Below are 15,003 nucleotides of genomic sequence, written 5' to 3' on the forward strand. Positions count from 1 at the left end.
TAATTTATTTCATCTTTGCTTCTCTACGCGTTTGCTAGCATATAACTGTTGATTTAAAATCGTTTTAAAATAAAACTGAATGCAGCTAACTATTTTAACCATAAGCACGCTTTAATTCTCAAAGTTTAAGCTTTTTGTTTTTCCCATGTTCACCCAAAGCCCTAAAATTATGGCTTTCCAGTTATCAACCAATTATGTACTAACAGCTAAACAACAAGCGTGCCTCCTACTACGTGTATAAACACAACGACAAAGGAAGGATGAAGCATTCAGTGCACTGAACAGTGTGCTGTTTCCTTGGAATGGCAAAGCTTCATTTACAGCTGGTCTGATTAATATTCTAGGCAGATATGGCATTGGATACAATCACCTTTCTAAAGGTACCTGTATGCACAATTGATTTGCTAGCTATGTTTGGTGTTTGATCTGCTAGTATAATTTTAGTTAAATTAATTATAGATATATTTTTATATATCTATAATATATATAATATTTATACTTTTTACATATCTTATTGCACATATATTTTAACAATTAGTTCATTTTAACATTAGAAGCTCGATGCAATTTTAAAGTCTGCAATTACACTAACTACATACTATAGAACATTTTGTTTGTAGATGTAACACTATGATATGAAACATGTAAGAACTGTGCTGATTATCTCCTATGAACTAGCATCTGTGTTGGTAATTATTTAAGATTGGCTGGCATGTGTTATTTTCATTTTCAGTGAATCAGAAAGTAACAGGTTCTGACACTTATCTCATTTGTGTACCACGTAACACTGTATGCATATAATAGCATATATTACTAGCAGGCAAACTAAATCTACTATTTTTTTAAGTTGAATCAACTGATGTGAAAAATTGTATATCTAAATAACACTTTTAAAGTCTTAGATTTGGTCACTTACTGTCTTCATTGTTTCAGGTCAGTGACATTCCTTGTAAGAAATCAACGTGTCATGCAGAAAGAAAGAACAAACACGAAACAAAAAGATGAAAGATGAAAGAACTAAAAAGATTATAAATATTTCCCTGAATTTATTGACATAATTTTTAATCTTCCACTGATATCATTTGACTTCTTTGACTAGTAGTCTCTTATCTAGAACTTATACTAGCCATAAGGGCTGCCATATGTTTCTTGTACATTACTATTTTCCATTTGATTATTATTCTTAAAAACTCGGTTGATTAGTTCACTCTTACGTTATCATTCACCGTATGTTTCTGCTCCAAAGTTAACGCAAAAATCTGGTTAACGGGCTTCATCAATATTTTGGCAAAAAGCCAGCAATATATTAACAATAACTTACTGATATCTAACACCAATTGTATTACTCATGTCATTTCCTAGCAAAATTGATTGTGTACATAAGATATTGATTTTAATTTACTGTAGGCCTACTATTGTCACTATTATTTGAGCTCGATGTACAGATATTCATGTATCAAGCTGATATTATATAAATAAACCTAAAATCAACTTCTTTCTACCAGTTTTTACATAGTAGTAACAGTTGTTGACAGTTTCTGTTTTAATTGGATGGAAAAATACACATGTTATGGCTCAAATCTAAGCTCAAACATCCCAATCTGAAATTGAGGAAATTAATATAGCTGAAACTATATATAGCTACAATTGTAACCAAAGCTCATGTTAAAGCCATTCACAATCTGATTGAATAATTTAGTTTAGTTAAAAACTGAATTTTCATTCAAAATAATGTCAGCTTATGCTCAGGCACATTTTGAAAAATTGAAGAAACACATGACCCAACAGTTTTATAAAATTTATTTGAAACACTGGAAGCAAAAGCTGAAATCTTCTTAAGCTCTGTTTATTCATGATCAGTGAGATTACAAAAAACCAAATGGGTATGCATTCACTTCTTGCTGCTCAGCTTAGACTCCCTTTAATAGATGTACACATTTTAGCATACCTTGTAGCCATAATAACTCTGTGTATGATTTCAATGCTTGAATGCAGTCCGAAACAGTTTCGCCTAATATAAACCAGTTTTCTATGTTAATAGTGTTTTAGAATGTTACATCATCGATAGTCATAAGTTGGACTTGGATTTTCCATTGATATTGATAAAAAGTTTCAACATATTCGTTGAGTTTTAACAAGCAAAAAAGTATTTGGAGTGGTAAATTTTTAAAAATCAAAATCTAACCAAAATGTTGAATTTTTCAAAGGTTGCAGTAGGTTCTAAATTGAAAAAGCTGACAATGTAACTGAAAAGAACCCGGTGAGCTGTATACAACCATGTGTACATAAGTTGAATACATCAGTAAACAGATGATGATAACTAATCACGCTTGCTGTATTAAATCGTGCTTGTGATAATAAAGACATGTCCACACCATAAGCTTACACTTTGTAGTGTATTTAATTCAAAACGCTTGCTGTTTACATAGTTATATCTAGTGTATTTTAACAAGCTAGTAAAACTCCAAAAAAAGAAAAAACTCTTAAAGTTGTTTATTTGCACTCAATGTGGTGAGTTATGTGTTCAAAAAATAAATTGATATAGAAACAAAAGCAAACCACAAGAAAAGATTTTTCAAGGTCCAAAGCAAAAGCAAAGCACAAGACACAATTTTTCAGTCACAAAGACACACTCACAAATGCTTATGCATTGTGAGGGATTCCGCAGTAAAATTACACAGTTATAAAGAGTAGACAACTTCAAAAATGTAAACTTTAATACAAAAAGAGTAAAAAAATCAACTTATAATTATAAGTTTTCAAAGCATTATAATCATGTTACAACTTTAGCAATATAAGAGGATTATGATACAATGAAAAAGAAGACTCACTACTAAAATGCATTATTCACATTTTTTGAAATCACCAAAATAAAAACTTTTTTTGACGCCAGGAAAAAAAATGACTATCTAATCATGTAATTTTTTGTCATGGCTATTATTTTAAAAGCAAACAACTTATTGAATTTAGTTATAATGTGCTTGTGCAAGGGTACCCCATTTCCGAATGCAACTGACTCTCTACTACTTTTTTTTCTAGTGGGTTTCCAAACGTGCTTCTATGATATCAAGTTTAGCAAATTTTATAATAATGCTAAACCTGCATTTTGGCTTATCTTCAACAATTCTGAATTTCACTTCTATAAATAAAAATCTCATTATTATTTATAGAATCAGCAATTTAATTTGCATTTCATTTTAATAAATAAATAATTAGATTGTTCATTTACAACTCTATATAACTTTAATTCATTTTAAAATACTAACTTACCAGACACTGATGATCGAAGGAACTTTATGAGAACTTCAAAATTTGGCAGCAGTTTTTTACAAATTGTATCAAGAAGTTAACATTTCTTTCTCCGCAGTCCTGTCATTTTTTACCTAAAGGTTGATCAGCTTATTAAAAGTACAAGACTAAATAAATTTAATTCAAATGCAGTTGTTTTCACATGAGCATTGTTTTAACAGGTTTTTAACCAAAAATGTAATAAACATGTTCATTTAAATGTTAAATCTTTTGGCGGAGATAAATAATTCTATCTTGTAAGTGTAAGTAAGTATTATAACCGTTGCTTGCAAATGTCACTCAAATAAGCACAAAGGCTCAAGGTCAATTTTACACTGAAAAGAGAAACAACTTGCTGGGTAGCCTTGCACTTTTGCTAAAACATTCCGCAAAACCAAACTATAAGGTAGATCTGTTAACAGCGGTTATTTCTGCCATTAAAATTTGACTAAAATACTTTTGTACAAAATTTCTACCTAATGATTAGATTAAAGATTATGTTGAGTTTAATTGCAGGTACTGGATAGTTGTCAAGTTATGCCAAAGCAAGACACAGCTAATGAATTCCTAATTATGCTGGGATGTAATTTTATTCAAGCTAAGGGTATTATTTTTTGCGAACAACTGGTAGAAATGTTAGCTTGTCACAGGTTATGACACATTACTATGACATCATTGCTAAATACTGCATCTTTTGGCGGATATAAATCAATGTTTTTAGGTAAGTATTAAAAGCACTGCTTGCCAGATGTAACACAGATAATCACAATTTGAGTGACATCTGGCAAAACTGGTCTACTATAAATATGTTGGCAAAAAATATGAAGTCACTATACAGTGTGCTGTCTTTTTTAAAATGACAGGGCAGGGCAAGTGAGATTCTTGACAGAGTTGGGAGTCTGAAACGATCACTTTTATGTTCAGAAGGGTATGTAGAGTTTGTTATTGAGCTAGTCTTAGTGCTGTTTTTATTTGTTTAATTTGTAGATAAATTACACATTGCAACAAATGCCAAGTTGGATATAAACAAAGCGACAATTTGGTTTTGTTCAGTTTTATATGTAATTACGCTTCTTTTTCTAAAATTTTGGTTACGTGCAGCCGTAGTAAGCCACCAAAATGTTTTAATTCAATATTTTATTGTGCAGGATTATCATATTTAATTTGCTTATTGATAAAATTAGCGTCTTTTGACACCGACCTTATTTCTACACATTATCCGGCGTTGTATGCATATTTGTGTATGCACACTTAGCATCTCTTACTAACAGAAGAACTACATCTAGCATTGTATTGAATTGTATCATATGACATAAGCACGGCCAATCTACTTTAATGAGCTGGGTAATCTGAAAATTTCTTAAGACTGCTTTGCATTGTTTCAGATCCTGTGACCATTCCATATAACAAGTCTTTAAAAAGCCAAAAACAGGAATCAAGTGAAGTTCAACCAAAAGCGATAGCCACAATACTGCATTACGCTGATGTCTTCAGTTAATTGGATTACCATATCTACAATGGTACAGACTCATTTCTGACATTTGCTATTTTTAAAATGGTATACCTTGTATAGCCACAACGTGAAGTTTGATTGTGTTTTATTAGATATGTTTGGCACAAATGCATGTACTTCTTGCAGAGAACATGAGAGCCACTGCACTTTCTTGAGCAATACTTCTTCGCCTCATTATTTGTCTTTCAAGTTTTTATCATGAAGCTACTTGCTTTCCATAGCAACCTTCAAAAGCCATTCATATTAGCTGATTGTGGATGTGACGATTATCTGATTGTGCTTAACTTCTCTGAAGATGGTTGTTTTCAAATAAACATATGTTACATAGCTAGTTCCACCTAATAAAACTTACTGATAATGCCTTATTTGTACTTGCAAGCCCTTCACTTCTGGTGAGCACTTCACATTAAAGATGTTTTTTTATTTTAATATTGTATGTACATGTAAAATGTATACTATTATCGACATATTCAAACTTTCATCACATTTTTGCTGATCCAGCATTAAATGCTAACTGTTTGAATAAATCTATAATGGAAAATTAAGAGAAATGTTAAGGAAAAACTTGCAAACAAGCATGTCATCATGCATGCACACATGCCCGCAGACACACATGAGACAAGTCTAAATAACTTAGCTTATAAAGTAGCATTTAGCTTATAACACAAATGATCACTTATAACTAAAGTTTGACTTTTTCCAAGGTTCCGATCAAATTGATGATCCAACAGATACTCTCAACCAACTGTCCACTAAACTACAGCTAACACCGTGCGTAAACGAACAGTCAAAAAGCTTTTTTTCCACAAGTGAGTTTTACTAATAACTTTAGTAGTCAACTGAAATGCATACTAAAAAATTAATCTAGAATTTAAAGTTGCCATCCTCTTTTGACTTGCTGTGTCAAAAACATAATGTCTGGAAAAAAAGTTAATGTTTCAATAAACATTATTACTTGTTTTGTAGAGCTCATAATAAACACCGCGTGATTAGATCTGCATATTGCTTAGCTATGCATAATTACTGTGCGTAAAACACAAGGTTGAAAAAATTCGAGCCTTCTAGCCATTTATCAGGCTCAAAAGTATTTCATTGTCATTCTACCTTAATGTTATCCTTTTCTATTGTCATACTATCACATTTTACCAATACAAATTTAACTCAGCCAAAGAAGCACAAATAATAAAAGTTTTAGCTTTACTATTCAGGGCTATAAAGTATAAGATATTGTATAAGTATGCAATTATTAAATCAATGAACTAAAATCCCACCTGAACTAAAATATCAGTTTCTAATGTGGTTTAATTAAACAGTCATTTCAAAACTGGTCAGCAAAATTAATAAACAACTGTTACAGTACAGTTAAGTTGAGAAGGTCTTGTTCAAATAAATATATTTCTTAAACCTCTGTCTGCAGATTTTGGTGTTACTGAGACAAAAATGTTAAACCTCACAAGATTCTTAAATATTTTCTAAGTATACTATACCAAGTTATTGTAATGATGGCTAGCTACTATTTTATAGCTCCAGGTTCTACTGGTAGAAGCTTGTGCTACAATAAGCTACTGAAAGTTACAGATAAGTTACTTGGTGGTTGGTCTGTATGAAGTAGCTCTGAATAGTAAAATTCTGAAAGTTTTCATTGGGATTAAGCTCTATCGGCAAAGTTTCATGATTAACTAGCTAAAAAGACAGAGACAAACATTCTTATGGTCATGTAAGAAAACAAGAAGCGCGAATAGATTACAAAAATTAGGGAGTGTATATGAAACAGCTGAAATTCTTGTACATAAACAAATACCAACTCTGAACTGTATGTTTAGCCACATTTACCATCGCCTGATAAGGCCATTTTACATGTTAATAGGTAATAGTGGGTGATACCGATTTACATTACAAACTTGAATAGCTAGGCAATTAAATCTGTTTCATCTTTGCTTCTTTATACATTTGCTAGCATATAGCTGTTGATTTAAAATTGTTTTAAAATAAAACTAAATGAAGTTAGCTATTTTAGCTATAAACACACTTTAAATCTCAAAACTGAAGCTTTTTGTCGTTCTTATGTTTACCCACAGCTCTAAAGTTATGGCTTTCTAGCTTATCAACGGATTATGTACCCACAGCTAAACAAAAAGCTTGCCTCCTACTATAAACACAACGACAAAGGAAGGATGATGCATTCAGGGCACTGTACAGTGTGCTGTTTCCTTGGAATGGCAAAGCTTCGTTTACAGCTGGTCTGATTGATACTCTAGGCAGATATGGCATTGGATACAATCATTTTTTTAAAGGTACCTGTATACACAATTGGTTTACTAACTATGTTAGGTGTTGGATCTGCTAGTATAACTCTAGATGAATTAACTAATAAAACAATGGCAAAGCTTAACACAAGTAAAAACAAATCTTCGGGTTTGCCAATTTTTTGCAGAATTAATTCAGCTAAAGTGTTTACTTGTGGCAATCTTATACCATTAGAACATCGTAAATTTTATATATCTTATTGTACATTACTTTGACAGTTAGTTCATTTTAACATTTAAAGCTCAATGTAATTTTATAGTCTGAAATTACGCAAACTTCATACTATAGAACCTTTTGTTTGTAGATGTAGCGCTATGATATGAAACATGTAGAAACTGTGCTGATTATCTTCTATAAACTAGCATCTGTGTTGGTAATTAAGGTTGGCTAGCATGCATGATTGTCATCTTTGGTGATTTAGAAAGTAACATGTTCTGACACTTATCTCATTTCTGCACCATATAACAATGCATGCATATGGTACCATATATTACTAGCAGGAGAACCAAATCTACTATTGTCTGAAGTTGTATCATCTGATGTGGACAAATTGTATCTAAATAACACTTTAAGTCTTAGACTTAATTACTTACTGCCTTCCTTGTTTCAGATCAGTGACATTCCTCGTAAGAAAACAAAGTGTCATGCAGAAAAAAAACAAGGCGCGAAGTCGAGCTTAACAAAAAGATAAATATTTCCCTGAATTTATTGACATCATTTTCAATCTCTCACTGATATCATTTGACTTTTTTGACTACTAGTCTCTTATCTGGAACTTACACTAGTCATAATGGCTGCCATACGCTTCTTGTACAGTACTATGTTCTACTTTTTTATTTTTAAACTTAGGATTTATTTGCTCTTACGCTATCATTCATTGTATACTTTTGCTCTAAAGTTAACACGAAAATCTGGTTAACATGCTACATCATTATTTTTTTGTAAAAAGCTAGCATTATATTAACAATAATTTACTGATATCTAACGCAATTTATATTCCTCCTGTCATATCCTAGCAATGATGATTACGTACATATTATGATAATGATTTTAAGTTGCTGTAGGCTACTATTGTCAATATTAAATGAGCTCAATGTACAGCTATTCCGAGTATCAAGCTGAGATTATATAAATAAATTTAAGACCAAATTCTTTCTACCAATTTTTTCATATTATTTAGTAGTTGTTGACAGACCCCGTTTTAATTAGATGGAAGAATACACATATTATGGCTAAATTTTAAGCTCAAACATCTCAATGTGATATTGAAGAATTTAATATAGCTATAACTAGATTTAACTACTATTTTAACCAAAGCTAATGTTAAAGCCATTCAAAATACAATTGAATAATTTAGTTTAGTTAAAACAAAATTTTTATTAAAAATAATTGGGCCTATGCTCAATCACCAATTTGCACAATTTCAGCAAAAGAAATACTCGGAGCGAGCTGAGTTTTATGAAAACTCTTTGAACTGATAAAATCAAAATTTTACATATTCCCAAGCTTTGTTTATTTATGATTGGCAAGATTACAAAAAATAGATGGGAATGCATTCACACTTTGCAGCTTAGTTTAGACTCCCTTTAATAGATCTATCTATTTCAGCACACATTGTAGCCTGAACACTTTTGTACATGCTTTCATTGTTTGAATGCAATATGAAACAATCTCGCGCAATATAAACTAGCCTTCTACTGCTAATAATGTGTTAGAATGTCATACCATCTATAGTAACAAGTTGGATTTGGACTTCCTATTGGTATTGCTAAGGAGTTTCAGCGTATTCGATTAGTTTTAATAGGCATAGAAATTTGGAGTGGTAAGTTTTCAAAAATGGTGACATAATCCAACAGTTGAATATTTGTCGAAAGTTGCAGTAGGTTATACTTTAGGTTGAATTCATCAGTATACAGACAATGATAACTAATCACGCTTGCTGTATTAAATCGTTTTTATGATAATAAAGACATGTCTACATCATAAGCTTACACTTTTTAGTCTATTTGATTCAAGACTCATTTAATTTTACTATAAACTCATTCCACGGCAAGCATAATAATTGGATGATTACAAACTTACTTTGACCAAATTAAAATCATATATTATTTGACTGCGGCTTAATCAATGGCATGCTGTTCACATAGTTATGTATGGTGAATTTTAACCAACTAGTGAAACTATAAACAAACAAACTCTTTAAAAAGTTGCCTATTTGCACTCACTGCAAGGAATTATGCGTTCAAAGAAATACATTGATATAAAATCTAAAGCAAAGCACAAACATTTTTCTGAGATCAAAAAGACAAACTCACATATTCTTACGCATGGTGAGTGATTACGCAGTGAAATTACTTAATTACAAGGAGTAGACAACTTCAAAAATGTGAATTATAATAAACCAAGATTAAAAGGCAACTTATTATTATAAACCTTCAAGACACTAGCATCATCTTACAACTTCAGCACTTTAAGATGATTTAAATAAAATGAAAAAGGAGACTTGCTACTGAAATGCATTGAACACATTTTAGCTCGTTAAAATCAAAACTTCTTTTTGAATCCAGGAAAGAAAATGGCTATCTGGTGATTTAGTTGGTAGATGTAGCGCTATGATATGAAACATGTAGCAACTGTTGATTTTTTTTATTAAACTTGAATTTGTGTTGGTCATCATTTAAGCTTCATCATTTGATTATTTAAAAAGTAACAGCTTCTGACAGCTATCCAAGTTTTACACCATGTCCTGCAGTATGCATATGGCGGTATGTACTATTAGCCGGTGAAGTAAATGTATTGTTGTCAAAGTTGTATCAACTGACATGAACACAGCTTATCAAAATAACACCACTTAGGAATTTTAGGCTTGGTCACTCACTGCCTTCATTTTTTTCAAATCTATGATCATTCCTGAGTCAACATTGAGATCATCTCATTGTTACTCATTGAATCTCATCAGGAATCATTCCTTCATTTTCTGAGTCATTCCATGATCAAGAAAAGAGCGTGTAGTGCAGAAAAAAATGAACAAGAGGTGAACTAAAGCTTAACAAAAAGCGATGAGATGTATTACACTGAATTTTACAAATTTAATCACCTTACTTTTGTTCTTTGACTGATATCGTCTGAAATTTTTGACTATTGGTCTCTTATCTAAAACACAAACTAGTCATAATATTTGCCCTAAATTTCTTGTACAATATTTTTTTATATTTGATCATTTTCCAAAAAACTTAGTTGATTAATTTCTTCATATCCTATCATTCAATGCTCATTTTAGCTCCAAAGTTGACGTGATAATCTGGTTAACACTCTGCATCATTGTTTTTGCAAAAAGCTAGCAATATATTAACAATAACTTACTGATATCTAACACCAATTGTATTACTCCTATCATTTCCTGGCAATGATGATTATGAAAATATGATCTTGATTTTAAGTCACTGTAGGCCTTCTATTGTCACTATTATTTGATCTCGATGTACAGATATTCTAATTAAGTATTGAACCGATATTCCATATACATTTCTCAAATCATGTGTGTGAGTATGTGTATGTGTGTTCCTCCAGCTATAGCTATTATGAGGATAGCTGTAGCTCGACAACGCTGACGCAATTTCATGGCATACCACCATTAGAAGCCTAGCGCTTATTAACTAGCTTACTGGAATTATCCAATGACAACGTGCCAGGCTAATAGCAAGTGGTAGGCAACTCTCACTACTTTTCAGTGTTTATACGCTGATTTTTAATACCATTTTATATTGGCAATGTGCCAGGCTAAAACAAGTGGTAGGCAACTCTACTCAATTCTCATTGTTTATAAGCTAATTTTTAATACCCGGACAATGCCGAAAGGCACAGCTAGTATTTAAACAAACCTAAGATCAACTTCTCTAAGATCTGCCAGTTTTTACATATTAGTAGCAGTTGTTAACAGTGCAAGTTTTAAACTCAATAAGAAAATACACATATTACAGCTCAAGTTTAATCTCAACCTTCTCAACCTGAAAATAAAGAATTTAATATAGCTGAAATTCAATTTAATTATTATTCTAACTAAAACTTATGTTAAAACCATTCAAAATAGGAAACAACAATTCAGCAAAGATAAAAACAAAATATTTATTAAAAGTAGCGTCAGCTACCTTATACCAATTCACAATTTTCAAAATTTCAGTGAAAGAAACACAAGACCCAATCCAAGTTTTATAAAAATTATTTAAAACACTGAAAGCAAAAGCTAAACTTTTCCCAGCTTATTATGATTATTCATTATGTGTAAAATCGCAAAGAAAAAACTAGATGAGGATCTATTTAAACTACTCAGCTCTAGCTTCTCACCTTAGACTCCCTTTTATAGGTGTACAAATTTAGCATACTATGTATCCTGAACAACTTTGTATATGCTTTTATTGCTTGAATGCAATACGAAACAATCTCTCGTAATACAAACCAGTCTTTACTGTCAATAGTTTTTTAGATAGTTACATCAATGATAATCATAAGTTGGATGTGCACTTCCTATTTTGTATTGATAAAAAGTCTCAACAAGTTCATTTAGTTTTAGTAAGCCTAAACATACATGTATATTTAAAATGATAAGTTTTCAAAAACCATTACAGAATCCAGTAGTAAGCAATTTTTCAAATATTGCAAAGGCTCCAAATTTGAAAAAGTTAACAGTTTAATAAAGTGGGTAACGGTTAATTGTATACAATCATATGCACCTATGTTGACTGCATCAGTAAACAGAAGATGTTAATCAATTGCATTTACAGAAAGAAATATTTTACTAAAGAACCAATCTGTGAATAGAAAATGTCAATCGTTTTATACAGTTGAATTTAAGTATAGTTAAAACTTGTTATTATTATATTTGCTAACAAGGCATTTATTTGTAAGCTTTCATGTCAGCTGTTGGCAGCATGTAATTTATTCTAAAATCTGCTTAGGTTTTAGTCAGAATAAATCAATAACAAATAATTAGCTCTCGGTGTAATATTAGATTATTCAGTGAAAGTAAAACTGGCTGATGAAAGACTTTCCATCTCAGCAGTTTATAGGAATTTCTTAACTCTATTAAATGCCGGTAACTGTAAGGGTTTAAAGATTTATGTCTGCACAGTTGTTTATACATTTAGTTTGTATGAATGGTGTCTGAAGGTTTTATTGTAGTTGGAATATTATAGTTATATTTTGGTGAGAATACTTATAGCATGTGTGCTATAATAAGATGAACAAAACAATTTATGTAAAAAGCTTTCGTAATGTTATAGGTGGTACGGGGTACAAAACTACTTGTGACAAGCAATTAGATTTGTAGTCAAAAGCTGCCTAGCCGCACCAGCTAAACAGTTATTTATGTTGAGAAGTCATTATGAGAACTCGAAACTACACGAAATCAGTCTGTTGCCATCAGAGTTTATCGTCTATAACGAGTCCTTCTCTTTGCTCATCTTGCTCTTCTTCTTCATCTTTGCTTATTTTTTCTCCAGGATCTCTGTTCAACTCTTCTAACATCTGGCTCTTTTGACTTTCCTGGTTCTCACAACTTGTCTGCTGTTTCTTCAGTTGTGATTTTTGCTATACAGAAAATTAGCTTTTAGATTAGGTAATCATCTAGTTTTAGAGAGTATGTTTATGCGAATAATCCAAGCAAGTACTCTGTGTAAAATAAGGCATTCTCTTCTATGCATTAGTTTGGTTTCTGTGTTTTACAAAAAATAAAAAATGTGTGATATCAGTACATCAAATTTTTATGTTTCCCATAAAATTTATTTAAACTTAAATTCACCTGTAAAACAGGAACTGATGGTTTTGCAAGTTAAGATTCTTTCACAACAACAAATGGGTCACAAACTCAAATAATGTAAAGTCAGTGAAATAATTTAAATGATTAGATTCAAAGAAAGTAACCTTTTGCAATTAGTATGACCCTTTAGGAATCCAATAACCTAGCTAGTTGCCAAAAACTTACCTTTAGTAAAATCCTTTCTCTTACCAAGTATGCAAAGGCAATGACCAACATTGGCCAGCAGGTCATATGGTTAGTAATAAGTGGTAACACAATGGCAAGGTCGTAGTCTGGTTGTGTTGCTACTGACTGTACCACCAGTACACAAACTGTCACATTCTGCATTGCTGTTTCCAGAGCAATTGTCTGAAACAGAAACAAACTTTATTCTAGACTGTTGAGAGACATTTACAAATATAAATATTAAAACGTTCAGTGAGTCTCAGTGTGTCAGCTGAAAAAATAAAACAATTGGTATGGATATTCAAATTGGGCTTGAACCTAAATATAATATTATATAAACATATGTACATGTACATATATATTTTTTGTATATGCCTGTATATATGTACATATATATTGTTATATTTAATTATCTATTTGTTTACCTATTTTTGTCTGTCTGCTGTCGTTCAGAGTCTTGTTAGTAATGATTGGTTAAAATACACATGATTGCACATTTGCAGTCATGTGGGCTGGGAACGATCAATATGTGTAATAAGTATAAGCACAATTATTTTGAAGTATGGCAAGGTGGCTGCATAGTTTAGTAGTAGTGCTCTTGGCTTCGCATATGTTCATTCAAATGCATGGGTTTTATTCCTATGAAGCGTAATTTTTTTACACTTTTAGGTGGCTTTAGCCAGACACGGCTCTTGTATTAGTAAAAATTCAAAAATAATCTTAAGTTAATAGCTTAAGTTACTTAATTTTATTGGGTAAACTTAGCCAATGACAACTACATGTAAATTACCCGCCACTGTTTGAAAGCTAATTTAAATCTTGAGCAAATCTGTGGCAAAAAAAGTGAGAATTGTTTTTAACAATACGATTTAGCTATGCCTCGAGCTTTCAAATATCTAAGTTATGCATTGGCTAAACACACACAGAAATAAAACCGTATTTTCATTTAAAACTTAGAATGGTAAATGTTATATTTGTTCATTAAGAACAAATTTTCTGTGCAAAAACTTCTCTTATAACCTGTGCAACGCCGTGCATTTACTAAGTGATTACTAAATGCAAATGTTTTATGACTCCTAGTACTGACTGCAAAAATTGGTAAATTGCTCACCTTTATATTTGCTTCCTTAGTGTTGTTCTACAATGCTAACTACTTGAATATAAATTTATTAATAGTTATAAAAATTGTCTCCAAGCTAAAAATTAAAAATTGATTTTGACCAGTTTTTGGAATCACTTACTATTGCCTTGTTTTATATTTTTGTGCTGCATGAGCATAAAAATTTTTCACTCTTATTCAATTTATTTAGAAGTTTGTTACCTTGATTAATTTCCATTTAAAGCGGCAGATCCAGGCCAGTAAACCTCCAAAGCTTAATCCTCCAACTGGCAGTAAAATTGATGAAAGCACAAACTTGGTAGTCCATCCCATGAAGATGAAGGGTGTTAAGAATCCAGCCACCACAAGAAAAAACAGCAAGATGGCCAGAAAGACTACCTGCAAAATATTTTAAATAAAATAATGGATATTTTTACAGAAAGGCTTCTATGATTTGCTCATCAAAAGTGCATGTATTATAGTGAGTTAGCAGAATGAATAAGGAACTCATTAGATAAGATAGAATGTGTTTGTGTAGCTTTAGCTTTTTAAATATCAGTAACTAAGCTGTCAATAAGCACCCCGATCTGTAAAAAAGGGTAAATTACATATACACTAAGTTGATAACTATGACCGCCTTCTTCTCAATAATTAATTTATGTGATTCTTTTCTTGCCGTATTTTTAGTGTGCAAGCTAGCTTGATTAATTCAGTTTGTCAACTATTCAGCTAGCAAAGTTCAAAAAGAGACCATGAAAACATTCTCTAAAGTTAAAACCTAAAAGGTATATATGCAGATTGTTTAGTTGTAGGTAT

The 15,003-nt window shown here is 31.4% G+C and overlaps 1 protein-coding gene across 1 annotated transcript; it reads right to left on the reverse strand.

Annotated features, from left to right (window-relative positions):
• Positions 1–12,110: 12,110 nt before the first annotated feature.
• Positions 12,111–14,559, reverse strand: LOC137402114 (ileal sodium/bile acid cotransporter-like). Its single transcript, XM_068088580.1, has 3 exons — positions 14,410–14,559; positions 13,089–13,271; positions 12,111–12,694 (listed from the first exon to the last, which is right to left on the reverse strand). Exons 1-3 carry the CDS (start codon positions 14,518–14,520, stop codon positions 12,527–12,529), a joined length of 462 nt encoding a protein of 153 aa, XP_067944681.1. The 5' UTR covers positions 14,521–14,559; the 3' UTR covers positions 12,111–12,526.
• Positions 14,560–15,003: the final 444 nt, after the last annotated feature.

The sequence above is a fragment of the Watersipora subatra genome, chromosome 8 (assembly GCF_963576615.1).
Source record: "Watersipora subatra chromosome 8, tzWatSuba1.1, whole genome shotgun sequence".
Classification (NCBI taxonomy): Eukaryota; Metazoa; Bryozoa; class Gymnolaemata; order Cheilostomatida; family Watersiporidae; genus Watersipora; species Watersipora subatra.

Coding starts and splice junctions, on each gene's coding strand:
- LOC137402114 (XM_068088580.1), bottom strand. CDS start 14,520: ATGGGATGGACTACCAAGTTTGTGCTTTCATCAATTTTACTGCCAGTT. Junction 13,272..14,409: donor TTAAATGGAAATTAATCAAG/GTAACAAACTTC, acceptor TTTCTGTTTCAG/ACAATTGCTCTGGAAACAGC. Junction 12,695..13,088: donor GAGAAAGGATTTTACTAAAG/GTAAGTTTTTGG, acceptor TTTTCTGTATAG/CAAAAATCACAACTGAAGAA.